Source organism: Stegostoma tigrinum, chromosome 12 (assembly GCF_030684315.1).
Source record: "Stegostoma tigrinum isolate sSteTig4 chromosome 12, sSteTig4.hap1, whole genome shotgun sequence".
In the NCBI taxonomy this organism is placed as follows: domain Eukaryota; kingdom Metazoa; phylum Chordata; class Chondrichthyes; order Orectolobiformes; family Stegostomatidae; genus Stegostoma; species Stegostoma tigrinum.
The window spans coordinates 24,363,031-24,389,910 of record NC_081365.1 but is presented as its reverse complement, the minus strand read 5'-3'; the positions used below and the strand labels follow the sequence as shown (position 1 = coordinate 24,389,910).

The 26,880-nt window shown below is 39.4% G+C and overlaps 1 protein-coding gene across 2 annotated transcripts; it reads right to left on the bottom strand.

Moving 5' to 3' along the window:
* Positions 1 to 12,689: 12,689 nt before the first annotated feature.
* On the bottom strand, positions 12,690 to 25,766 carry cfap298 (cilia and flagella associated protein 298). 2 transcript variants are annotated; one of them, XM_048540656.2, is made up of 8 exons: positions 25,594 to 25,766; positions 22,903 to 23,043; positions 21,067 to 21,234; positions 20,682 to 20,749; positions 17,493 to 17,651; positions 17,147 to 17,233; positions 15,379 to 15,474; positions 12,690 to 13,683 (listed from the first exon to the last, which is right to left on the bottom strand). In XM_048540656.2, exons 2-8 carry the CDS (start codon positions 23,039 to 23,041, stop codon positions 13,570 to 13,572), a joined length of 831 nt encoding a protein of 276 aa, XP_048396613.1. In that variant the 5' UTR covers positions 23,042 to 23,043; positions 25,594 to 25,766; the 3' UTR covers positions 12,690 to 13,569. The 2 variants fall into 2 exon arrangements, with proteins under 2 accessions (XP_048396613.1, XP_048396612.1); XM_048540655.1 differs by having other exon boundaries at positions 17,102 to 17,233; positions 25,594 to 25,762.
* Positions 25,767 to 26,880: the final 1,114 nt, after the last annotated feature.

Sequence of the window (26,880 nt, the reverse complement as noted above, 5' to 3'; positions counted from 1 at the left end):
TCCATCATGTTGTTATGGAAACACAATGAGCAATTTTGCTTTGAAGCCAATTTCTCCAGAAACTAAATAGACCCATTCAGCTCACATGGTCAAATGCTTTGGGGAGATTTTTCCATGATTCTCAGCATGATGATGCCGTGATAGTTACTGCCATTATTATAGTTTCCCTTGTTCTCTTACAATACTTTGTATTATGTGTATCCTGGGGCACTGCCCTTTCCCTCCAGCAGAGACAGTGAACTTGGTGCAGATGTTGCAGGAGGAATGCTGATTCTCAGACTTGAGATATTCAGCTGGTATAGCATTAGCATTTGGAGCTTTTCAAATTGCAAGTCAGCCACTGACTTTGATAAGTTCCACTGTATACTGAATATCGAGCTCTGTGGTGATGGGCAGGCATTTGAATTTTCTGAGCGACAGTATTTTTATTAGGTAGTTGTCTCTCCAGCCATTTGGTGATGATCTCCTCTGCATTTGTTTTCACTGTAGCTGCTTTCTTTGCTAATGGACCTGTTTCTCATTACATCGTGGATAATTATTATTTCATGTGCTCTGAGCATCATTGTTTTGTCATCCATCCCTAATTGCCCCTGAACTTAGTGGTTGCTTTGCCCTTTCAGAGGGCAGTTAAGAACAAACCACATTACATTGGATCCTGAGTCACATGTAGGCCAGACCAGTAAGCCCCTCAGAGTTCCTTCTTGAAAGGCATTAGTGACCTAAATGGACATTTCAGAACAATCGATGATACTTGTCCTGGTCACCATTCTGAGAGTAGCTTTCAAATCCAGACTGAATTAAATAAATTTAATTTCCATCAGTTGCCAATGTGAGATTTGCACCCAGATCCCCAGAACATTAACATTAACCTCCAGAATACTGATTTAGTTACCACCATATCACCATTTCTCCCTCAATATACATACATTCAATACATGACCCTGACATTCCTGTTCTAAGGACACTTGGATATTATGGCAATGTTGTAACAGGTAAGCATTGCCACACCACCTGCAGGTCTATTTCACTTTATTTTTTGAGTGCCCTTTCATACATTCAATGTTTTTTAGCATGGATCCTGCCGATAATTAATGGAAGCAGACTACATTGCCCCAATTCCATAGCAGTGACATTCACCTCAAAACAGTCCAACATTCTCCTGGTCTTGCTTGCCAAATGTTGAGAGTGCAGGACTGTAAAGAGTGTCTCAAAATGTCTTCCATTTCACCCCTGCATGTTTTGTGGGATTACCAGAGAACAACCCTGGTCAATTGAGATGTGGAACAGTTGTTTTTTTGTGTGGTGGGAGGTAGGTGGGAGAGATTGTTTGATGTTGGTATGCAGGCAGCATTTCTGCTTTGAATGAAAATAATCAGCAAGACCAGAAGACCAAATGATTTAGATGAAGGAGTAGATTATTCAGCCCATTCAATCTGCTCCAGCATTCAATGAAATCATGACGTACCTGATTATTCTCAACTTGATTTTCCTGCCTATTCCCCATTATGCTTACTGATGTTTCCCTGATGATTTTCCCCTTGCTGACTGAAACTCTGTCTACTTCTGCCTTGACTATACTTAATGGCCAATCCTCAATAAAAAAAATTGCAGTAAAAATAATTAAAAAATAAAAAAAAACAAAAAAAAACTATCCTCCAGCAAAATGCGGCAGGGTAAGTCGCTCCATTTGGAGCTCAACTCTGCTCACCAGTTCCCTTTCCTTTAACTTTCTCTTTTCTTCTTCTCGCTCCTCTCTGCAGTAATTCTGAGTTCTGAGGAAGGATCACTGGACCCGAAAGTTAACTCTGATTTTTTTCTTCACAGATGTTGCCAGACCTGCTGAGCTTTTTCAGCAATTTCTGTTTTTTGTTCCTGATTGACAGTAGCCACAGTTGAATCAAAGAATCATAGATTCCCTACAGTGTGGAAACAGGGCATTAGTCCCAAAAAGTGCACACTGTCCCTCCAAAGAGCATCTCGCCCCAATTAATTCACCTACCCCTGCATTTCCCCACATCTAACCTAAACATTCCTGGACACTATGGGCAATTTAGCACGGCCAATCCACCCACCCTGCACATCTTTGGACTGTGGGAGGAAACTGGAGCACCCTGAGGAAACCCATGCAGACATGGGGAGAATATGCAAACTCCACACAGACAATCAGCCAATAGTGCTTCATTTGGTTTTTGTGAAACACAGAAGCTGTGATTACTACATGACTGTATCACTCAATAAATAAGCTAGTGAGAATGAAAACATAGTGTCTGAAAATCATTAAGTAACCATCAAGAAAATTTCAATAAGGATATTCAGGAAGTGGGTGTGGGAGGAGTAGTATTTTAATCCATGCTCTACTTGTGCACAAGAACAAATAGAAAGTTGGTCGGCTTTGCTTACCTGAGATTTTTCTTTCTTATTCATTAGCAGGATAAGGGCATTGCTGGCTAGGCAGCATTTATTGTCTATCCCTAATTGCCTACAGTCAACCACATTGCAGTGGGTCTTGAGTCACAAGTAGGCCAGACCTTTCCCTAAAGGACATTAATGAACCAGGTGTTTTTTTTCTGACAATCGACAATGGATTCACCATCATCATTAGATTCTAATTCTAGATATCTTTGTTGAATTCAAATCCCAACATAGGGATAAATTATTTTATTGCTATGGTGGGATTTGAACCTGGGTCCCCAGAATATTATCTGGGTCTCTGGAATAACAGTCCAGCAATAATAACACGAGGCCATTGCCTCCCCAGACCCAAGGTAAAGGTACTTTAAGACATCATCAGACATTCTATGCAGATGATGCTGCACTAATGCTCCATTCTGAGGAATACCTTCAACACTATGTAGAATTTAATTTGACTGTTAGCATCAAGAAGGCACATGCCATGGTTCAGCATGCCATGTCACCATCTACCAATTTGACAATTTGTGATTGTTAATAGCTTCACACATCTCAACCACACATCAATCACAAACAATGTGCCATTTGAAGTTGAAATCAACACACGTATCACAAAAGCTACTACTTCCACACACCACCTTGCTCCCTGGCCGGAGTCACGGACTCAGGCTTGCTGCAGTTCGGCAGCAAAACCCAGCACATGCTGAAATTAAAGCACCTCATTTTCCATTTGGGAACTCCACTGCCTTCTGGGCTCAATATCAAATTCAACAATTTTCAAGCTTGAGATCTCCCACATCCTCATCAACACACAAGACCTTGTTATTATATAGTCTGATATTACACACATTGTTAGCCACTTCAGTCCCTAGCGTCAGCTATTCACCATCTTAGCCAGATCATTACCCACTCCTTTGTCCAACTATTCTTCTCTATCTCCACCTATTGTTTAGTCCTTATCCCCTCCACCAACCCTATCTTCTGCATATAAACTGACATTTTCCTAGATACCATCAGTTCTGAGGAAGGCTTGTTGGACCTGAAGCATTAACTCTGATTTCTGTCCTCAGATGCTGCTAGTCCTGGTGAACTTTTCTAGCAATTTCTGTTTGAGTCACAAAAACTGCAACTGTTATGATCATGAGATAACAAGCTGTGGAGCTGAATGAACACAGCAGGACAAGCAGCATGAGAGGAGCAGGAAGGTCGATGTGTCGGGCCTAGGCCTTTCTTCAGAAATTTCAGAAGAAGGGTCTAGGCCTGAAACGTCAGCTTTCCTGCTCCTCTAATGTTGCTTGGCCTGCTGTGTTCATCCAGCTCTACACCTTGCTATCTCAGATTTTCCAGCAACTGCAGTTCCTACTATCTCTGTTTTGGCCATGTTGACTACGATTGCAAAACAACAACAATCTGACTGATAACAACAAGTCTAATAACACTGCAAGTCTACCTAAACTGCATTGCAAGTGCGTTTCTCTACAGTGGTAAGACCTCTGAGCAGCTTCCACCTTCATTGTGGCAGAGATAGCCTCGGCATCTCTTGGCGGGTCAAGGACACCAACTAAGAGACCATGGAAGTGTTTAATTCCATCAGCGTACATTCATTGCTAAGGCAACAATGGGTTCAGTGACCTTCCCGAAGATCCGAAATGATAAACTCAGCTTTCTGTCCACAGCTTCTGCCAGACCTGCTGAGTTTCTCCAGCAAATTCTGGTGTTGTTTCATCTAATAAAAGAGTGATGATACCCAAAGCGTATCTGTATGGTTAATTGGCTACTGGGTCATGATGTCTTAGGCGTCTGTACCTCTGCTACAGGAACATCTACAAGCAAGATGTATATGATGGATATTAACACTGGCAGCTGGGAAGCAATTGTTGAAGCGTATGACCTCTGGAGGCTGATTAATTGGCAGGGTGTGTGATGAGCAGTAACACTGGCTAAGAAGAAGGCTCAGAGTAAACAGAGGCCAGTGAAGTTTACATTTTCTCACCCTGTCTCTGCAGCAAATATGGCATAAATTCCCATGCCAGAGGGGGCACCTGAACCATAACAAGCAGTGTTGTGCTAAAGAATCATTTTACCAAATAGAAGGCTGCCCATGCTGGCCGAGTCCTTTCATTTGAATTACTAGGGATGTTCTGTGACAAATCTTTGTGACTAATACCTTCAGAAGGCCAAAATGCATATAGCGCTGACATGATCGGAGTTCTTGTGAATAAATGATAATTTTATTTCTGATGCTCCAAATTTTGTTCTTTCTTATTTTCTCAAAACAAGAGACAACAGTTTTTTTTTGTATTGCTGAAGTGAACACAAGTGGAATTTAATTGCACCTTCACAGAAAATGCAAAGTTGAACAACTCTTAGCATTTAACTGGCAAATTCCTATCTGCTTTGGATTTTGTTTTGGTGAATGGGCAGATTAGCCTGGCTGTTCCTACAGGCACACGTAAATATTTAATGGAATACTAAAAGTAGTCACTGAAAGCATGGGATTTGTTATTCAATTTTAAGTACAGTTGCAATGATTATAGTATTACTGTATCTGTTTTGAAAAATTTGCTGGATGTTTTCTTACATTGGCACTCATTCAACCAAGTAATCTGCAAAACATCAGAGGATTTTGGCAGTAGCAATTTGTCTTCAGTTATTTATTACATAAACTCAATTTTTGAAAGAAGTTATTTACAACTCCTGATCATTTATAAAACTTTATTTCTTAATGGCAATTTATATAATCAGCTGTCAAATTGGAGTAGGGCTGGAAGACTGAAAATGAAGATTTTATTTGGTTTCCTTGTCAGTTTTGCATTCATTCATAACCTAAGTACATGTACAATAATTATAAATGGGATCTGCGACTCCAATCTTTAATGACATTTTTAACTTACGATAAGTGGGAGATGTAGTTGGATGATGAATATTATAGTACAGCTGCAGAGAAGCTACAATGGAGAAGTAGGAATAGCACAGCCAGCTAAGCATAGCAGGCGATGACAGCAGCTCTTCTGGCAGGAGTAGCTGGAATCAGCAGCAGCAGAATGGAAAAATTAAGCTTAATTTTCTGTAGAGATTATACTTTATTTAAATTCATTTACAGGATGAGAACATTGCTGGCTAGACCATTATTTATTGCCTGTCACTAATTAGCCAGAGGACAGTTAAGAATCAACCACACTGCTGTGGGCATTGAGTCACATGTAGGCCATACCAGATAAAGATTGGCCTAGAAATGATGCTATCCATTATAGCAAGGTAAACTGCAAAACTAATAATGCTAATGGTCAGCTTTAAAAGAACAATAGTTTCTCTGTACATCTCATCAATCTTTTATTGATTACAATTTAGAGCCCAATGAAATGTACAGGTAAATATGCACTTGCATTTGCTACGTCTGTAACATTTCATCATGGCAATAGGATTAATTGACTAATTGATGTGTTTTGATAATGGCAAAATACTGTGAATCTTGGATATCTGGAATAAAAAAAACAGAATGAGCTGAAGAATCTCAGCAGGTCTTGAAGCAGCTATTGGAAAGAAAAAACAAAGTTAACATTTTGAGTCCAGTATGACTCTTCTTCATTCTGTTTTGACATTGAAGGATAGATTTGGCAAAGATCCCAGAATTCTTTGCTGCATTTCAAATTTTGAATGTCCCATCTGAACCAAAATGATCAACAGGATAGGATCTCTGCTGCAGGAGGGAGGATTACAATCATAATTGCAATTTATAGTTGCAATTTAATTGCAATTGTAATTTATAGTAATTACAATCATAGTTGCAATTATTGAGTCATAACCAGATTTTACAGGGCTTCCAAACCAAATAGCGTCATTCCATCAACAGAACATTTTCCTTCATTCATTCATGGGATATAGGCTGAATTTGTTTCCCATCTTTGATTTCTCTCAAAAGCTGTTGAGAGTTAACCACATTGTTGCAGGAGTGGAGTCATATATAGGCCAGACTTGGTACAGATGGCAAATTTCCTTCCCTAAAGGACTTACAGTGTCTTAAAAAAAATCCTTTACTTCCCTAAAGGGCTTTGGAGAACATAGAATCTCTACAGTGTAGAAACAGGCCATATGGCCCAACAAGTCCACATGAACTCTCTGAAATGCATCCCACCCAGACTCACCTGCCCTACCCCATCCTTATAACCCTGCATTTCCCATGACTAAGCAGGCAAGTTTATACATCTCTGGACACTGAACAATTTAGCATAGCCAATCCAGCTAACCTGCACATCTTTAAACTATGGGAGGAAATCCGCACAGACATGAGGAGAATGTGTAAAACCCGCACAGACAGATGCCAATGCTGCAATAGAAAAATGGGTTCCTTGCACTGTGAGGCAGCAGTGAGCCACTGTGCTACCTCAGGATGTAACAATTGACAGTTTCATTATTAGTGTGATCAACCTTCAATTACAGATATTCCTAATCATTAGAATATAAATTCCAGCAGCTTCCATGGTGGGATTTAAAATCATCAAGCATTAATGTGGGCTTCAAGAGACATTACCACTGCACCATCAACTCCCCCAACTATGTAATCCTTTGATCATCTTTAGATCTTCCTGTGTGAAACATTAGGAAACAAGCAACTCTGCCGCTCCAATATTTGCGCAAGTATACAAAAAGATATTATGAAATGTAGAGTACAAGGAAGCTCGTGCCCAACTCCCTCAAGTAAAATCACTGGTATTTCATCAGAAAAGGGCTTTTCTCAAGGACAACCAGAGATGGGCAATAAATGCTGGTCCAGCCTACAACACCAACATTCCATGGGCGAACAAAAATTCTACAGGAAAGAAAGTATCATATTTGGACAGAATCAGAGCAAGATTAATGTTTTTTGTGCATTGGGGAACACTCACACAGCACCTAAACCAAGAATCCTGGATTGCATGTAAAGTAAGGTTGGGCAAACTGTATTACAAATATGCATGATAAAACTTGTAAGGAAATGGAATTTAGCATTTGTAACTTTAAGAATTGAACACAACTGGCTCTGAAGAATTTGTTTCAACTATTTTATTGTGAAAATCATTTGGAATGTTCTCACTTGTCTGGCAATGGAACAAAGCAGCATAGCGTGAAGGATGATATCAGTGAAGTCACAGACCAGCCAACACCTGCATTGAATTTGAGCTGATAGAATGACTATGTTAAAAAGTTTCTAAAATGCCAATACTTCTTACACTGTAAGATTTTTATAGTTGTGTGAACAACAACTAATCAAGATTAGTAGCTCTTTGTGAACAGTTTGCCACCCATTCAAAATTAACAGGTGTATAGGATGTACAGGGTGAACTTGCAGAAGAGGATTCTTAAAGACATGCACAAATTAAATGGAAATCCGAATCATTTCCCAGAGAAGATTTGCCAGAATGAAGCCAGGACTGAAGGCCTTCAGTTATGTGGAGAGATTAGAGAAACTGAGCTTGTTCTTCATGGAGTGGAGAAGGTTAAGACGAGATTTAACACAGGTGTTCAAATTGCTTTCAGCTCAATCGCTGCAAAGATATGAAGTTTTACCTCAAAATAACCTATAGACGGCAGGCACAGTCAACTCACATTTCTTGAGAACCCAACAATTAACCTATTTTAGCTGCAGGAAATACAGTCCATTTCAATTCCATGATTATACTAGCAACATGTGAAAAGATGTTTCAACATGTTTAATGCTAACACATAATTTAGTGTTATTGCAATTGTATACTCACAATCAGGTCACATGTCTAAAAAGTGCAGAACTTATTTTAAACTCGGCAGACTTTTCTAAACATAGAACATGCATCATAAAACAATGGAAAATATCTTGACCAGAGAAGATCCTGTTAAACTCATAGTGAAAGAGAAAGTAATCGAGACACAGCATGATTGAAAAATTGACAAACGGGAGGTATTGTACTTAAATTTATAAGGCCCAAGACCTAGTCAGATTTATTGAAGAATATTGAATGAAATAAGGGTAGAAATTGTTAAGGCAATAGTCATAACTTTACACTTTTCTTTAAAATAGGGATGGTGCAAGATGGTAGAAGAATTGTACGTATTAATTTTTTAAAAAAATGCATAGAATGTTAAAATGTGAAATTACAGACTGGTCAGTTTAACGTGAGTGCTGGGGAAAGTTTTCAGATATAATAACATTGGACAAAATTAACAGTTATTTGAACAATTGTGGACTAATTAGGGAAAGTCAACTCAAATTCATTAAGGGCAAATTGTGCTGAGATAATTGAATCTTATCTTGAGACAACACAATGGATTGAGATGGGTAACACAGTTGATGTCATGTATGTGGACATTCAAAAGGCGTTTGACAAGGTATCACAAACAGGCTTGTCAGTAAAATTATAGACGGTGAATGAAAGGGCGTGGATACAAAGTTAGCGAAGTGATTCAATACAGATAGTAATAGGGAACTGTCGTTTTCTGACTAAGCAAAGGTAGGTTGCGATATTTCCTTCTTTTGTACTATAATGATTCAATGATCCTATCTACACTTTCAATCAAAATCAGCATTAATATGCCAGAAGACATGCCATAGATTATTCTGTTTAAAAAATTATTTCACTGATGTGATTAGTTATATAAGTTCTAATAAGAAACATCACACATAGTTTATAGTCATAAGCAAACTAATATAAAATACATACAATGCACACAACATTTTGAGTCACAACAGATAGAGTTGATAGCCAGAGACTATTTCCCAGGGCAGAAATGGCTAGCACGAGGGGTCATAGTTTTAAGCTGGTTGGTGGAAAGTATAGAGGGGATGTCAGAGGCAGGTTCTTTACGCAGAGAGTTGTGAGAGCATGGAATGCGTTGCCAGCAGCAGTTGTGGAAGCAAGGTCATTGGGGTCATTTAAGAGACTGCTGGACATGTATATGGTCACAGAAATTTGAGGGTGCATACATGAGGATCAATGGTCGGCACAACATTGTGGGCTGAAGGGCCTGTTCTGTGCTGTACTGTTCTATGTTCTATGTTCTATTATCGTGTCCTTATTGTTCTAAGTGTTTTATATGTAATCATCATTCTAAGTGCGTCCACCTAACTTAATTAACATAATTCAAAGTTATAACAAGAGAAGTGAAAATTAAATCAGCAATGCAATTCCTTTATTCACAAACAAGGGGAGATAGAAAGCAAGGAACTAAAGGACAGTTAGCTTAACATGCCATCAGGAAAATGTTGGAAGCTATCATTAAATAGATTAAAGTAGCTTAATCAAGGTAATCAACGGAGTCAACATAATTTTGTGATAGGAAAATCATATTTAACCAATTTAGTAGAGTTATTTGAGGAGGTATTGTGCTGCAGATGATGGTGAACAGATGAATAACTGTCCTTAAATTTCCAAAAGGCATTTGACAAGGTGGCACATCAGAATGTAGTGTGTAAAATAAAAGCTCAATGTGCAGGGGTAAAATGTTGTTATGTTTAGAGGACTGGCTAGCTAATAGGAAACAGGGGAAGGCAATAATGGGTCATTTTGTTAGCAGAAGGATGTAAAGTATGGTGTGTCACAGGGATCAGTATTAATTATTTGAGAACAGCTATTAAAAAATTTTGCACTGTATGTAAAATAAAAGTTTCCTTTACTCTGAATGCTGGCAGCTGACCATAATCGAAAGGAACCAGGACAAAAGAATTTCAATCAACCTGCAAAGTCAAGATTCTTGAAATCAACTGTTCACTGCACTAATGTCAACATTTCTGGTAAAATCTACTGCAATGTCCATAGCATGTGCTCTCTACTCTTAATGAATGTATAATAGGGACTGATCAATGCATCTTTTAGCTCATCTTTTTTTCAATTTTCTCATTTCTAATATGCGTGTATGTATTTTTTATTCATTCATGGAATGTGGACTTCTATAGCTGGACCAGCCCTTCCCTATTTGTCCTTGAGAAGGTGGTGGTGAGCTGCCTCCTTGAACCGCTGCCATGTATTTGGTGTAAGAGCACCTTTAATGCTATTTTATTAATATCAGTAAGGGTAGTTAAATTGGTTTCCGTTGAAACACAAATTCTCTTACTCTGGAGTAAAGGAATCCATCTGCAAAGGAGAGACTCTATAAATTGACTTATTGCGACAAACTGAGAAGGTGGGTGAATAAAGAATGTGATTCAGCTCATCCCTCCTGATCCTGGAGCTTGACAATTTGGTGTTTTCCATCTGAAACTGTAGCAACTTGGGAAACCTAGCGCAGGATTAGGTCACTCCATTTCTCAAAATATGCACCACTCATTAAGCCTCTCTATACTCCTTTGGGGCCTATGTCCTCCTCATTACTTACTTTCCTACCTATCTCTGTATCATCAACAAATTTAGCAACATTACCTTTGGTCTCTTCATCCAAATAATTCATATAGATTTCCAGAGGTTGAACCCCAGGTACTGATCCCTGTGGCACACCATACTTCACATCCTTCTGCTAACAAAATGACCCATTATTGCCTTCCCTGTTTCCTATTAGCTAGCCGGTCCTCTAAACATAACAACATTTTACCCCTGCACATTGAGCTTTTATTTTACACACTACATTCTGATGTGCCACCTTGTCAAATGCCTTTTGGAAATTTAAGGACAGTTATTCGTCTGTTCACCATCATCTGCAGCACAATACCTCCTCAAATAACTCTACTAAATTGGTTAAATATGATTTTCCTATCACAAAATTATGTTGACTCCGTTGATTACCTTGATTAAGCTACTTTAATCTATTTAATGATAGCTTCCAACATTTTCCTGATGGCATGTTAAGCTAACTGTCCTTTAGTTCCTTGCTTTCTATCTCCCCTGGTTTGTGAATAAAGGAATTGCATTACTAATTTAATTTTCACTCTCTTGTTATAACTTGGAATTACATTAATTATAACCTTCATAATGTATTTGTCCACAGAAACAGACACAAATCAAGTTCATTTTTAGACCTTGTTCTTATGCATTTTCACAGCAGGGAATACAAATATATCTCTCACCCAGACTCAAGTCTTTCATCCCAGCATTTTCATAGTCTGAAATTCTACCAGGGATTACAATTCTGTTTATAGTCCATTTCTCCATTTCAAAATTCATCTTCCTGACACGTCATCAGGTGTGACATTTTCTGTCTGTCTCTCTCTCTCTCCAGACAACCAATGAATTTTCATCAGTGTTTGCTTGGTTGTTAACAGTCATCTTCCAACAAATGCTTTAATTAAATATCCATAAGTGAGCCAGGGTTACAATCTGTATGACAAGCAAACGGTGGGAAAGTGCCCATTTTTGCAGGAAGAATAAAGATGAAACATGTTAGCTGAATGGATTGCTCAGACAATTGGGGAAAGGAGTTGAGATGCCATATTGCGTTGTACTGGATGTTGGTAGGCCACTTTTGGAGTAGTGAGTACAATTCTGGTTGCCCCACTATAGGAACTATAGTATTAAACTGGGGAGGGTATGGAAAAGATATACAAGTATGTTACGGGGACTGGAAGGGTGAGGAACAAGGAAAGGCTGGATTGGCTGTGCACTTCTTTCACTGGACCATAGGAGGTTAAGGGATGAGCTTATAGAGGTTTAGAAATTCATGAAGGGCATACATAAGGTGAATAGCAGAGGCCTTTTCCCTAGGGTAGGGGAGGTCAAAGCTAAAGGGCATAACTTTAAGGAAGATAAGAAAGATTTAAAAGGAACCAGAGGGTCAACATTTTTGAACGGTGGTTCAAATTTGGAATGAACTGCCAAAAGTGGTAGACGCAGGTACAGTTACGATATTTAAAAGATATTTTGACATGTACATGAATAGGAAAGGTTTAGAGGAATATGGGCCAAATGCAGGTAAATGGGACTAGTTTAGTTTGGGAAACCTGTTTCTGTGCTGTATGACTCTAATCTTTATGTCATAGCTCCCCCTTCTGTCTAAGCGTTGCTAAACTCTCAAGGATGGCCCATGACACATGCTTCATTTTACAACAGTTGAGTATTGACACATGCTTCATTTTACAACAGTTCAGTATTGTAGAACCAAAGTATAAGTCCCTTGACTTTACAGTGGCAAAGGAACATCATCCACCACCCACTGCACTGATATCTATCACAATGCTTTTGTAGTACTGCAAGCCCAAACATGGTCATCAGACATTAGATCGGGGTACTATCACTATAAGAGTCTGTGGTGTGTATAAGCAGGGCAAAGAAATACAGCTCTTCAAAAATATTTAAGAACCTTCACAGACACAGAGTCTCTAAATCAGGAAACATAACCAGGAATTGTAATGTTGATTTAATCAGATACATAAAGTGAAATAACAATTGCTATTGAGAGGAAAAAGTGACAGAAAAGTTAAAGGGTCTGCAATGCTAATAAAACCATGAAAGAATAAGAATCCCTATTTGTAAAATTAAATTTTCTAGGCCAGAGTGTTTTTCTGGCAGAACCTAGGACTGACAGAAATTTTAAAATTCATTTGCACCTGAATACACCAGCACTAAAATTTACTGCATGTTTAATGTAAGCTGTGCAACTTTAGAATTTGCATAAGTTGAGCACTGAAATTAACTGTCACTATATGGTTATAGCATAGCCTAGGAGCAGTACTTTGACTGTGGCTGTAACTTCAGGATTTCCACATTTGTGCATACACTGGACACTAATCTCCATTTTACACCATAACAGTGAGCACAGTGTGTCCCCGCCTATTACCAATGCAAAATCTGAGCTAATAGCTTTTCTTATGTATTTAAGACGTAATTGCACACAAAATTTCATGATGAACTGTGTCCAAAATAGGGCAACATAAACATCACACAACTTGGAAAATAAATATTTATTTAACACGTGTGCAAGTGGTATTCTAAATTCTGAGCAGAAAATGTAATATTGGGCTACAGATCTTCTTTTGCCACATATCATTCACAGTCATTAAAATTCTCCAGGCTATCCAAAGCTTTTATTTGTTTCAGGAGTTGAACAACTAACATAAAAACAAGGCTTAAATCATAAAGTAGAGGATTTTTTTCACTGGGCAATTGCTGATTCTTAAATGTTACAATTGCCCAAGTACTTTATAATAGAAGGTACACTGTTCTTGTGTAATGTTGATTATATAAACCTTAAAAAAACGTGTGCCAGAGGAATTGTTTGTCATTATTTTCTGGGGCCCCATCTGATGTCTTTTACACCCTGAAACTGCCTTTTTAGAGCATGCCTGTCCGACCAATCTGAGTCAAGATACGATTCATCATCATTTTCATCAAGTTTCTGAGAAAAGAACAGCAAAGCATGGTTAGTATTTCACCCAAGTGCAAAGCTCTAACACAAGTACATTGTTAACTGTTAATTTCTAACCAACAGAAAATTATTTTTGAAATTTTTGATTGAAAATGCATAAGTTTTTACATTTACTAGTTGTTAAATGGTTAAATGTAAAATGCAGCTTTGTTAAGAAGGAAATGCACTCAGGTTTGATAGAAAATTATTTCCTTCAAAATAAGCAAATTTTGGAATTGGGACTCTTTTTTGAATTTAGAATTTTTTCTGTTTGTAGATTGTATTTGCCTAAATTCTTAATCATTTCAAAAATGTTCTTGAATTCTGTGACTGAAGTTTCAAGAGATTAATAGGAATAGACAGGGTAGTTAAAGATAAAATATTTCCATTGGTTGGAGATTCTACAACTAGGGGGTGTAGTCTGAGAATTAGGGCCAGACCATTCAGGAGAGATATTACATAGTACTTTTACACACAAAAGGTGGTAGATGTTTGGAACAGTCTTCCATAATTGGCATGGATGCAGGATCAACTATTAATTTTAAATCTAACACATCATAGATAAATTTTTTGTTAAGCAAAGGTATTAAATGATATGGGCTAAAGGCAGATTTATGGAGTCAAGCCACAGAACATAATCCCTTCAAAGTAATTAGGAAGGGTGGAAGCCAAGCCTAATTCAACTGCCTTACTAATATCCATAATCTGAGATACTAAAAGTAAATAAAAATGCAACTCAGCACAGATCGGGACAAAACCTTCACTATGCTTACATCTATGGCCAAATATCGCCAGACATGGTACATTTTGCCATTAGGAGGAGGGGTGAACAATTACACATTTTCAGAGACCACAAAGTTTGTGTAATGGCAATGGTATCTTAAAACATGGTTTAGTAAAAACCTTTACTTAAAAATTGATTATAAACTCTGATTCTATCATTGGGCACAAGAACTACCAACATCTGAAAGCTGTAATTATGCTTCTATGCACACAAACAGATTTTCTACATAAATGTTCAAACCTCTTTTCAGTTGACCAGTTGGCGAGTTTTGAACTATGGTTCAATCCCAGCATCCCCTGCAACAGCTCAAGCAGGTCTGTGTCACACTTGATGTGCAATAGTGCTCCTTAAACTTTAAAATCAATAAAATCAATCTTATAGAGATTGATGCCTAAGGTTCTACACGGATAACCATCTATTCAACTGACTGTACTTGATCAAGATCATAAAGAAACAACATTGTGTTAGAGGTCTAAGGTCAGTTAAAAAATCATTAAATGTTGCTTGGACAATATGAATTATAAGCTTGCTACTTATTTGGAGGCATTTTTCTTTCTGAATTGTGAACTTTTTTTCTGTACTTTATCATATTAATGACTTTTGAACTCTTACTTTACAGAGTTGTGTAACATGCAGATTTCAGTTCAAAGAATAATATTTCAGGAAAATTAGATAAATTTCTGTGATAACAAAATGTGGAGCTGGATGAACACAGCAGGCCAAGCAGCATCTCAGGAGCACAAAAAGCTGTTCTGATGAAGGGTCGAGGCTCGAAATGTCAGCTTTTATGCTCCTAAGATGCTGCTTGGCCTGCTGTGTTCATCCAGTTCCACACTTTGTTATCTCGGATTCTCCAGCATCTGCCATTCCCATTATCTCTGGTACGAGGTTAATTTCTCTACCTTGAGTTCTTCTTGTCGTCGGTAATAGTACATCATCATTTTCTTCTGTTCATCCTCACTGATAATTGGCTCTCTAGCTGGAGCTCCCTGACCTCGCTGTGAATAAAACCAAACCACAAATTTTAACTGTACTTACTAAAGTTGAAGGGTTTTTCTCCCCATTTTAAAAAGATGGAAGGAAATTAGAGTTGAGGATTTCGCAGTTTACTAAAAGGTCACTGGATTATTGGAAAGTTAAAGCCAACTGCAGTGCCCTAATACTGCCTTCAAGTTCCACCTGCTGTAAAGGTATCTCTGAACAGGCTGAATAGAAAATATCTATAATTGGCAATCTTCTTTCACCTTGTGATAAAGTTAGTGCTGACATAAACTTAGAGAATATTGGAGAAACTCAGCAGGTCTAGCTTTTTCTGTGTAGAGCAAAGAGTCCCAAAGAAGAGTGACAGTGGACACTCCCCACAGATGCCATCAGACCTACTGGTTTTCTTCACATTCCCTGTGTCCATTTCAGATTTCTAGAATCAGCAATATTTTGCTTTTATAACCAGCTTAGATGTTAGGAGAGTTGTTGTTGTTTAAAGTTAAACTGCTCATGGTTTCTTAATTTTGAATATATTGAGGGGTTCCATTTCAACTACGGCTTTCTTACTTGTCCGCTGTAATAATCCTGAAGAAATGGCAGAAAGCCCTAGTTTCCTTAAGTTGTCAGTTGTGCTTCCCTATCAATAGCTAATGTCTTTACAACTGATCAATTATAGAATCATAGAATCCCTACAGTGTGGAAACAGGCCTCCTAGTCCAACAAGTCTAAAGGTAAGAGTCATACTTAGCACAAAAGCTGTGGTTTTTGGAGGTTAATCATGTCAGCCACAGGAGATTGCTGTAGGGATTCCTCAGGGCAGATATTTTTCATTAACTTGTCCAGATATAATATGGCACACTCTGCAGCAGATGGGACTTGAACTCAGAGGCCTCTTGTTTTAGAGGTAGGGGCACTATGATCACACTAAAAAAGCCCTCAAATTCCTCAAGGTAACATCCTAGGCCCAACCAACTTCAACTGAATAATCAATTACCTTCCCTCCATAGTAAGGTTAGAAGCAGGGTTGTTTGTCAATAATTGTTGAAGTTAGTTGCATTTGGATACAGAACACTTCAGAGTGTGAGAAGACAAAGCTGGTACTGAACATTGTGATTTTTTGACGGAGGGAACGTCATTGATCACGCAGCTGAAGTTTTTAAAGGTAACCGATGCTGACCTAGGCAGCAATGCCCACACTCTATGAATGAATATTCAAAAATTAAGATTTGATGTAAAAGCAAAAGTTGTTGGAGAAGCTCAGCAGATCTGGCAACATCTGTGGGTACAAAAGCAGAGTTTACAGTTCGTCTCCACTCCTGTTCTAAAGAACAGTCAGTAGACTTAAAATATTAACACTACTTTCCCTCCACAGATGCAGCCAGTTCTGAATTTCTCTAGCAATTTCTGTTTCCGTTTGAGATCTTCAGCATTCACAGTTCTTTTAGATTACATTGTTGCTTTAGATGCTCAGTAGAGGAAATAGTTTGTCTGCATCATCTATTTTAGACGCCTCTTCATATCAGCCCTCAAACTTCCAAAGGCAAAGGGAAAGCAAGGCAAGTTTAGACAGCATATTCTAAATTTAACTCTTTCAACACTTGTCTGGAAATATATGAAACACTGTTTTAACCATGAGCTTACTTTTTGTATCTTTACAACAATTTTAGTTTTCTCATTTTTGCCTACATAGTCAGAAAGTTTCTTGCTTCTCTGCAACTCTTTTCCTGCCCACCACAGCTGAGCTTCAGCCTCCTCAGTCACCAATTTCCCAGCCTGCAAAATAAAATCAAAGAATTAAAGAGTTAGTAGTGCTAATTTAACCTACAACAATGAAAAGGAGTATGGCTTTTCCTTTATTGGTTGCTCACTTACATTTTACTGAACTGGTAAGAAAAATACCTTACAAATTCTCATGGCTTCAAAGCAAGTACAGTGGTGAACTACCCAATTGATATGGATTAATCTAACATAGCTCACGCTCAATCACAGCTATCTTTGGATTCCATTGTTGAGTGTGTTGTTTGCTACTTACTTGTAATCCTGAAAGATCTTCTTTCCCTTCAAACTCTTCTCGAATTGGATCATGTGGTGGCAGCCCCATGGGATAAACAATCATAACAGCTCCTCGCAGTTGGTCAAGTGCATCCTTCACCATCTCCATTGTTACACATACATTGGCCTGAACTTGTTTCTAAAAATCCAAGGGGAGAGCTCTTCAGTTACTTATCACATTTCTTGACAAGCTTCTTTCACTAAATATTGCCATTTTAATAACAGATGAGCAAAGTTTCCAAGATCAAGCTTTCAAATAAAGAATCATTGTTCATCTTACAACACCCTATATTTCTATGAGTTATGCCAGGCTTGGATTATGTACTTAAAATAATAGTTTAACTAATCTAAGGCAATCACCAGAGCAACTCTAAAACTTACCAAAACTAGTTCAACAGGTAAAGACCATATGTTTTCATTTTTCCTCTATTTTTGATTGTGGACTGAAATGGGCAAAGGGCTGTTTTAATAACCAATGACTACTGGAGAACTGTTGCACTTTTTAAATGCAAGTAGCCTGACACTCATTGCAAGTACTGTTTACAGAGCTGTTGTTCAAGCTGGTTTGCGGACAAGCTGGAGCCAAGGGATGTGCAAAATGGAGCTTCGGCAGGCAACAATTAACTGACTGCTCAGTGGGCCTGTAATTAAAGAAGGCGGCTTTCTAGCTGCCAACAACTGTGTGACTGGCTCCAAGCTAGAAAACGAGCTTAGGGGCATGAACATTGTGGCAAAAACCCATCAGATGTCCGGAGAAGGAGGAGCTGTTTTCCTCTGGAGTAAAAATCACGTCAAGCCTGAAGATTGGCAGCTTAATTCCCCTGTCGAGCTTCTGTAAGCTGTGACTTTCAATTGGTAAGTCACAGAACTTTATTAGTGTGAGACAATCACCTAGTGTCACCTGCAAACAAGTGAAAACATCTAGAGAAGGAATATTGAGCAGCAGAATCCTGATCAGAAAAGAAATATCATCTCAACAGACACAATGGATATGGACCACTGTGCCTTCCCCTCATAATGCACATTTTTTTGTTCTTATCTGTGATTGTCTGAATTCAAGAGTTGGGGATGTTAGCATTTTAATTAGTGGGATTATATGCCGATGTGTCTAAATTGTTTACCGGTAGATAGAATCTATTTATTTTTAATAAATAATTATCCTTGTTAAGTACAGAAACTGGGTCTAAAAGACAGATAAATTAAGAAATTTATTTTTAAAAATTCTAATTTTTATGATGACTCCAGTAATAGCAAAACTTGATTTCCAGTGTGCTACTTCAGCGTCATAGAGATGTACAGCTAGACCCTTTGGTCCAACTTTTACATGCCGAACACTTGTCCTAAATTAATTTGGTCCCATTTGCTAGCATTTGGCCCATCTCTCTAAACCCTTCCTACCCATATACCCATCCAAATGCCTTTTAGATGTTGTAATTGTACCAGACTCCAACACTTCCTCTGGCAGCTCATTCCATACATGCATCACCTTCAACATGAAAAAGTTGTCTTTGGGTCCCTTTTAAATCTTTCCCCTCTCACCTTAAACCCATTCCCTTTAGTTTTGGACTCCCCTACCCTGGGGAAAAGACCTTGGCTGTTCATGCTATCCATGCCACTTGTGATTTTATAAACTTTCCCTCACCCTTGACAGTCCAGGGAAATACCCCCAGCCTATTCAGCCTCTCCCATAGCTCAAACCCTCCAACCCTGGCAATATCCTTGTAAATAATTTCTGAACTAGTTCAAGTTTCACAATATCTTTCCTAAAGCAATAAGACCAGAACCAACTCAGTATTGCAAAAGTAGTCCAACCAATGTCCTGTACAGCTGCAACATGACCTAACTCATAAAATGAGAAGAAATTATAGAAAGATTCCTGATTGAGTCTACAGATTAAAAAAAAGTTTCATATGAAACAGTACTGGACGATTACTCTAAACGTTGATAGCCAAGTAAACAATGTGGCAATTTTCCTTAGACTCATTAGCATTCAGCCTCCTTACTTGTACGGTTCATAATATATTAAATAAATGCTAGAAACATTTTGTTGCAACATATAGAACAGCTGTTGTTGATACTTAGGACAAGGGATCAACTGAACGTGGACCAGAGATACGTTTTGAACCCTGAAGAACTATCAAAGTTCAAGCTTCTTTGTACACTTTATTTTGCCCATATTAAAAAGGTACAGGATTCCCTTATGCAAGGGTTCTTAATCTGTTTCAAGGATATTATTCTATGCAAATTATCTACCCTTTTAAAAAAAATCCAAAGGTCCATCACACACAACTGACTTCATTATAGTGTCACAGAATCATACACCATGTATACAGACCTTTCGGTCCAACCAGTCCATGCCGAATATAATCCCACTATGGCCCTCTACGTCTTTGCACAAAAAAAACTAAAAGACATGCTACATATTCCTCTCTCAATTCTTCAAAAAAAACCCTTTATATTGAAAAGTCTATTGTTTCACAATGTGAAAAGTTCAAAGATTAACTTCATAAGATGTTCAAAACTCAATTCACCAAGATATCCAACAAGATTAAAAACCCAACAGATTCTAAGATACAGCAATTAGAACTTTTCTCATTCCGTACTTTATTGCCATCAATGCTTCAACACATCTTAAAATTTATGTTACATTGCTTTAGTGAAAAATACTTGTAAGGATAAAGCATTTGACAGTGTGGTACTCCATTCATACTGCACTGGAACACCAATCTTTATTTATGCTAAAGTCCTGGGGTGAGATTTGAACCCAGGATCTTGAGATCCAGTGGCAACAATGTTATACATTAAGCTGCAGCTCACAAACAAAAACTAAACAGTGCAAGTTTTTTTTTACATTTTCTCATTCCTAATGTCAGAGCTGACTTATTTTAAATGATACATTATATCAAGGGCTGACCTGCTCTCTTAACTAGAATTAAATGATCCTAAAAGATATTTGGAGAATAGGAGCTCTTCTGGTGCCTTGGTAAATTACTACTCTTCAAACAATATTAAAACGAATTATCCAATCATTTATGTCATTGCTGTTTTGGGACCTTGCTGGGCCTAAACTAGCAGGGCTATTTCCCTACAGCAGAACAGTGATTACCCCTCAATTTTTGGTTGTCCTGGAAAAGCATAATGAAAAAGGTTTTTTCCTTTTTTCTAGTACCTTTGATATCAATGCTTTAGCTTCTTCTACTGTTCTTTTCAAGACGTTTTTCATTGCTTGATTAGGAACTGAAATATAGAATAGAAAGCTTAGCAGGTACTTTTCAACCTAATTTCACATCACTTTACATAATTCTCCAACCATAAAACAGCATTTCTATTCCAGTGCCCAATAAATGTACATCAGCTTGACAATTGAGATGTACTGAAAAAGAATTTGCTACTTTCAATTCATTCTGGATCTAGAAATTGTAAAATTTATTTAAAACAAAATATTTTGAACGATTTCTCATTTGCAGTTATTCTATCTTTTCCAGTTTGACGTACGCATAAGCAAAAGCTTCTAAAAACTTGTATTCGGGAGCTAATAGGCCACGCTGTCTTACCTTGCCCATTTCTCCGTCCCATTTCATCTTTTTTAAATTCAAATCCTCCACTTGGTACACATTTTTCTGCCCACTCATCCTTCAGTTTCAGTTCCTCTATTTGCTCGTCTGTCAATCCTTGCATATTAATAGGGAGAAAGGTACCATGGTCTGCCAGTTCACATATTTCTGCGAAATAAAACATTGTCAAAAAGCTTAAAACTATAAAAAGAAACTATGCTGACTTAAAAGTAGGATTTAAGAAAAGACATTACTCCTCCCTCGCATAGGTCATGCATTGTTGGCATCGGATTTTGCTTCAAACTAACACTGACACCCACTAGATCAGAAAATTGTGGGATCAAAGTCCAATTAATACAGGCTGTTGTGGAAGCTGCCAATGCAACAGTTCCCAAGGCAAGACAGTTTCTGCAAATGTGGGATACCTGGGCGTACCCAGCCAAACTGGGAAGATTTATATGCTGCAGATAGTTGTCAGGATCCCCCACCTTCTTGTGTATCACGTTGTTAATGTTTGAAGTGCTGGGCGCTATGTGTGGATACAGTTAGCAGCTCATCAGTACCTGATTATATTGGCAAAATGAAGTGTGATGTTGCCTGGCCTTTGTCAAATAGAGAGTTCTTTACCAACATTCATAACAGCACAAAACGGTTCTATCCCTGGCATGGATCATACAAGCATCCAATCTTTGAGACTTTATCTTAGGGAAAAAGAAATTTTTTTAAAAATGTGCGGGCCTCTACTACAATGGTTACTTGCAAAGTGCTTTCCATTCCACAAATGTCAGTTCTTTCACTCACATTGACTTGCATCTCTGTTTTGTTTTTAATTTGCAAATGAACTTGGTAAATTAAATGTTGTCCACAGATCTCAATTTGTGTAATTTCAAGTAACAGGCTGTGGCTGCTACAGATTGATTGGAATGGTTGGGAAGTGTAAGATCTTATTTGTACAGTGCTCACTGTACTAAATCTGCTGAGGTATTTTGGGATAGGCTTAATCAGCACAAGTCTTTGACTACTACTACTTTCTATAACTGTAGAAGATGCATCAATACAGAAATCTTTTGAGTATTTTCTTCTGCTAATCAAACAGTTGACATGTAATTACAAACAAGAAATTAAGCCATGTGTTCCACTATTATTGAATGGAACTGTTCAGATTCTACATATAAGAGATGCCTTAGATTCATCCAGTGCAATATGACAAGAGTTTAGAATTAAAGACTTGAGTTATAATATCAGTTGTACTTGGGTGGTCAATTGCAGACCTCAATATTTATTGTCTGAGACAACTCAATTGTGGCCCCCATCAAATGCAGATCGAAAATATGGACACCAGTAAAAGCTCCATTTTTAACTGGCTGCATATGTTGAATTAAATGCTTTCAGAAAGGAGGCATTAAGGTTCTACAATTGGGTTTGCACTTACTTAGGCTAGAAAGGAGGTAAAAATAATACCCAGACAATCCACTTTGATTGCATTGCAGTGACTGTATGTGTGTGAACATTAAATAAGGCAAAGATCATCTTCAGATTTATAGCTCTTTGCAATAAACCACTCATGTGTTCAAAACCACTCATGCCAAAGGAAAATACCAAAGAATGGCTGTTATGTGTGGAAGTGTACTCAAGCCGTGATGGTTCATTAAAACAAAACAGGGGGTAGTAAATAAACAAAACTGTTTAGAACAACAGTCATAAATAACTTACAATAATGGTCAGAACACTGAATGATATTGTGCAGCACATGATAGAGGTATCTGCTGCCTATCAAGATTATCCTTGCTAAATTAGTAATAAATTTGACAGTTGCAAGAATGATGCAGTACGCACCTGTACAAATCCGGTCAATCTTAAGCCTTCCATTGTAAATGGCAGCTACTTGCTTGGTTAGATCCTCCACTGCAATGTCTACTGTTGTGTCAAGCAAAAACTGGCTCTCACTACCTTGCTTGATGTGTAATTGAACCATAGCTGCAGTAAAACAATAATCTTCAGAATTTCAGTTTCATAAATGGCAAAGCTATGAATATACTTCCTGTTCAATGACAAATTTAATATGCTCTTTACACCATCACTTGGTGTCAGGCATCTTGCTATACAACAGTGCGGTCTTTGTTCTCCCAGCCTTCTTCCCCTCACCCAATCAGCATAACTTTGAAGTAAACAGGAATTATGAGAAAATCATAAAAACCCTACAATGTGGAAAGAGACAAATCAGGTTATGCCACCCAAACCGAGCCGCTCCCACCAATTCCCTGTAACCCTGCATTTACCTGACCACTTCACCCAGCCTACACATCCCTGGACACTATGGGCAATTTCCCATGGCCAATACAATTGAGCTTCACATCTTTGGACTGTGGGAAGAAACCACAGCACCTAGAGGAAACCCACCCAAGACAGAGGGAGTACGCACACACCACATATACAGTTGCCCAAGATTGGAATTGAACCCAGGTCCCTGGCACAGCGAGGCAGCAGTGCTAACCACTGAGCCGCAGTAAGTGTTTAACGAATCTATATTGATATTGTGTTAACTCTAAATGTTGAAACCTTGGATGAATACATTTATTAAATATATTCTGAAGACCACTCAGGAAAGTTTTTTGGCCAGGCTTACCATTATTGCAACCTACAAAAGGCCATCAAAAACTGAGGTTGCAGATTGCTCGCCGAGCCAGTGTGTTTGATTGCAGCTATTTCGTCACTGTGCATTTGGTGAAGCATTGGTATTCTGGCCCACTTGTTATTTATATGCCTCAGTTTATGGGATGTTTGGTACCACTTCTGGTTCTATTTCTTAGTAGTTTGTACACAGGGTCTAATTCAATATGTTTGTTGATGGAGTTCCAGTTGGAATGCCAGGCCTCCAGGAATTCCCTGGCATGTCTTTGTTTGGCTTGTGTTATTGTGTTGTCCCAGTCAAATTCGTGTCCTTATCATGTCTGATACACAAACCACTGAAGAACAAAACTGTAAGTGATACCAACCACGTCAGCAAACCAAGGCATATAAATAATAAGCAGGACAGAACACCAACACTTCACCAGAGGTGCACTGACGATGCTACCTAGCAGGTGATCAAAACATCTACAATCAAACACATCGGCTCAGTGTGCAAGTCTCCAACCTCATCCACAACCCAAGCTACAGAGCTTCTCAAAAACCATCAGGAACTCCCATTGTGATAGAATGAACACGTGAAAATGTAATAAATTAAGTGGCAGGAAACAGAGTACGGTTGAGGGTACTGTTTGATTGGAAGCCTGTGTCCAGTGGGGCCCTGTTCTTGGTATCTATAAATGGTGCAGACTTGAATGTAAGGAGGGTTGATCAGTAAGTTTGTGGATGACGTAGAAATTGGTGGGATGTAAATAGTGCGGATAATCTTGGATTACAGAAACTACAGATGGGCTGATCATTGACAAATGAATTTCAATCAGGAGAAGTGTGAAATGATCCACTTGAGCAGGATAAACAAGGGAATACTAATTGAATGACAGAACACTGGGAATTACAGAGGATCAGAAGGACCTTGGTGAGCATGTCCACCGCTCCCTTCAGGTAGCAGGACAAATGTATAAAAAAGTGGTTAAGAAGGTTTATTGGGATACTTGCCTTTATTAGCTGAGACATATTTTTCGAGCAAGATGGTTATGCTGAAACTATATAAAATGTTGGTTAAACCACAGCTACAGTACTGTGTGCAGTTCTAGAATCCACATTCTAGGAAGGATATTACACTGGAAGGAGTGCAGAAGGTTGTTGCCAGGATGTTGCCTGGGCTGGAGAGTTTTAGTTATTAAGAGAGATTGGATTGGCTGGGGTTGGTTTTTCTTGGAACACAAGAGATTGACCGGGGACATGACTGAGATTATAAAATTGTGAGGGACATTGACAGGGTGGACAGGAATCTACCCTTGGAGGGTTCAATGACCAGGGGCATAGATTTAAGATAATATGCAGGAAGTTTAAATGGGATGTGAGGAAAAGTATTTGTAGGAATCTAGAATTCACTGCCTGTAAGGGTGGTGGAGGCAGAAAGCCTCATAACAAGTTGATAAGTATTTAAATGTGCACTTAAAATGCCAAGGCACACAGGGTGTGGACCAAGCGCCACAAAATGGGATTAGAATATTTTTGACCAGCGCCAATTCAATGGGCAGAAGGGCATTTATATCACAAATGTGATAACTGCCTGGAATACACTGCCAGAAGAGGTGGGAAAAGCAGATACAACAGCAACTTTGAAGAGGCATCTTGATAGAAAGACGAATAGGTTGAGGCGTGAATAGCAAAAGGATTTTTTTTAAGTTTAGGAAGTCATCATGTGACACTACAGGTCTGATGAGCCGAAAAGCCTGTTCCTGTTCTCTGCTGCAGACCTCAGTGAATCTGAACAACCTGCAGAGAGTGAGTGAGCCGGAGCTCTGGAGTTTCCATGGTGACCGTAACAATCCTGACAACATGCCGCTCCAAGTTCCCGCAGTTATAAACACGTAAATTTAAAATAATACCAACCTCACACCTCGCAAATTCAATCTCACTATTCTTCCAAAAACTATTCAGAAGGTTTCCAAAACTAAATGCAATCGCAACAACAAACCATACGCTGCAGCCCGCCCCGGAAGGACTTTCTGCGAAGTTCATGCGCATGTTCGTTTGCAACCTGCTCCTTGATCTCGGTACAGCTCAGCAACAAACCGCAACGCCCCTTCACAGCCCCGCAACGCCTCTTCCTGACGGCCCTGCCCCCTTTCTCAGACCGACGCTCTCCCCCGTCCTCTGCCCCGCCCCGTCGCCGGCACAACCCCGCCTCTTCCGTGTGGCCCCGCCCTCATTTCCTGCCCGCCTCTTCGCCCTCTGAGCGCCGTTGCTGGGATCAGTGTTCGAGGCCTGATGATCTTTTACGTGAACTGGGGAAACCTAAACATGATAATAAAATGTGAGGCTGGATGAACACAGCAGGCCAAGCAGCATCTCAGGAGCACAAAAGCTGACGTTTCGGGCCTGGACCCTTCATCAGAGAGGGGGATGGGGGGAGGGAACTGGAATAAATAGGGAGAGAGGGGGAGGCGGACCGAAGATGGAGAGTAAAGAAGATAGGTGGAGAGGGTGTAGGTGGGGAGGTAGGGAGGGGATAGGTCAGTCCAGGGAAGACGGACAGGTCAAGGAGGTGGGATGAGGTTAGTAGGTAGCTGGGGGTGCGGCTTGGGGTGGGAGGAAGGGATGGGTGAGAGGAAGAACCGGTTAGGGAGGCAGAGACAGGTTGGACTGGTTTTGGGATGCAGTGGGTGGGGGGGAAGGGCTGGGCTGGTTGTGTGGTGCAGTGGGGGGAGGGGATGAACTGGGCTGGTTTAGGGATGCAGTGGGGGAAGGGCTCCCCTTCCCCCACTGCATCCCTAAACCAGCCCAGTTCATCCCCTCCCCCCACTGCACCACACAACCAGCCCAGCCCTTCCCCCCCACCCACTGCATCCCAAAACCAGTCCAACCTGTCTCTGCCTCCCTAACCGGTTCTTCCTCTCACCCATCCCTTCCTCCCACCCCAAGCCGCACCCCCAGCTACCTACTAACCTCATCCCACCTCCTTGACCTGTCCGTCTTCCCTGGACTGACCTATCCCCTCCCTACCTCCCCACCTACACCCTCTCCACCTATCTTCTTTACTCTCCATCTTCGGTCCGCCTCCCCCTCTCTCCCTATTTATTCCAGTTCCCTCCCCCCATCCCCCTCTCTGATGAAGGGTCCAGGCCCGAAACGTCAGCTTTTGTGCTCCTGAGATGCTGCTTGGCCTGCTGTGTTCAT

Bases quoted from the DNA above. Each gene is read 5' to 3' on its own strand.
- cfap298 (XM_048540655.1), bottom strand. From the start codon at position 23,041: ATGGTTCAATTACACATCAAGCAAGGTAGTGAGAGCCAGTTTTTGCTT. The intron at 15,475-17,101 runs GTAAGCTCATGG...TTTTATTCACAG, and splicing joins TTGTTGTAAAGATACAAAAA to CGAGGTCAGGGAGCTCCAGC. The intron at 13,684-15,378 runs GTAGAGAAATTA...TTCTTTTCTCAG, and splicing joins GACGACAAGAAGAACTCAAG to AAACTTGATGAAAATGATGA.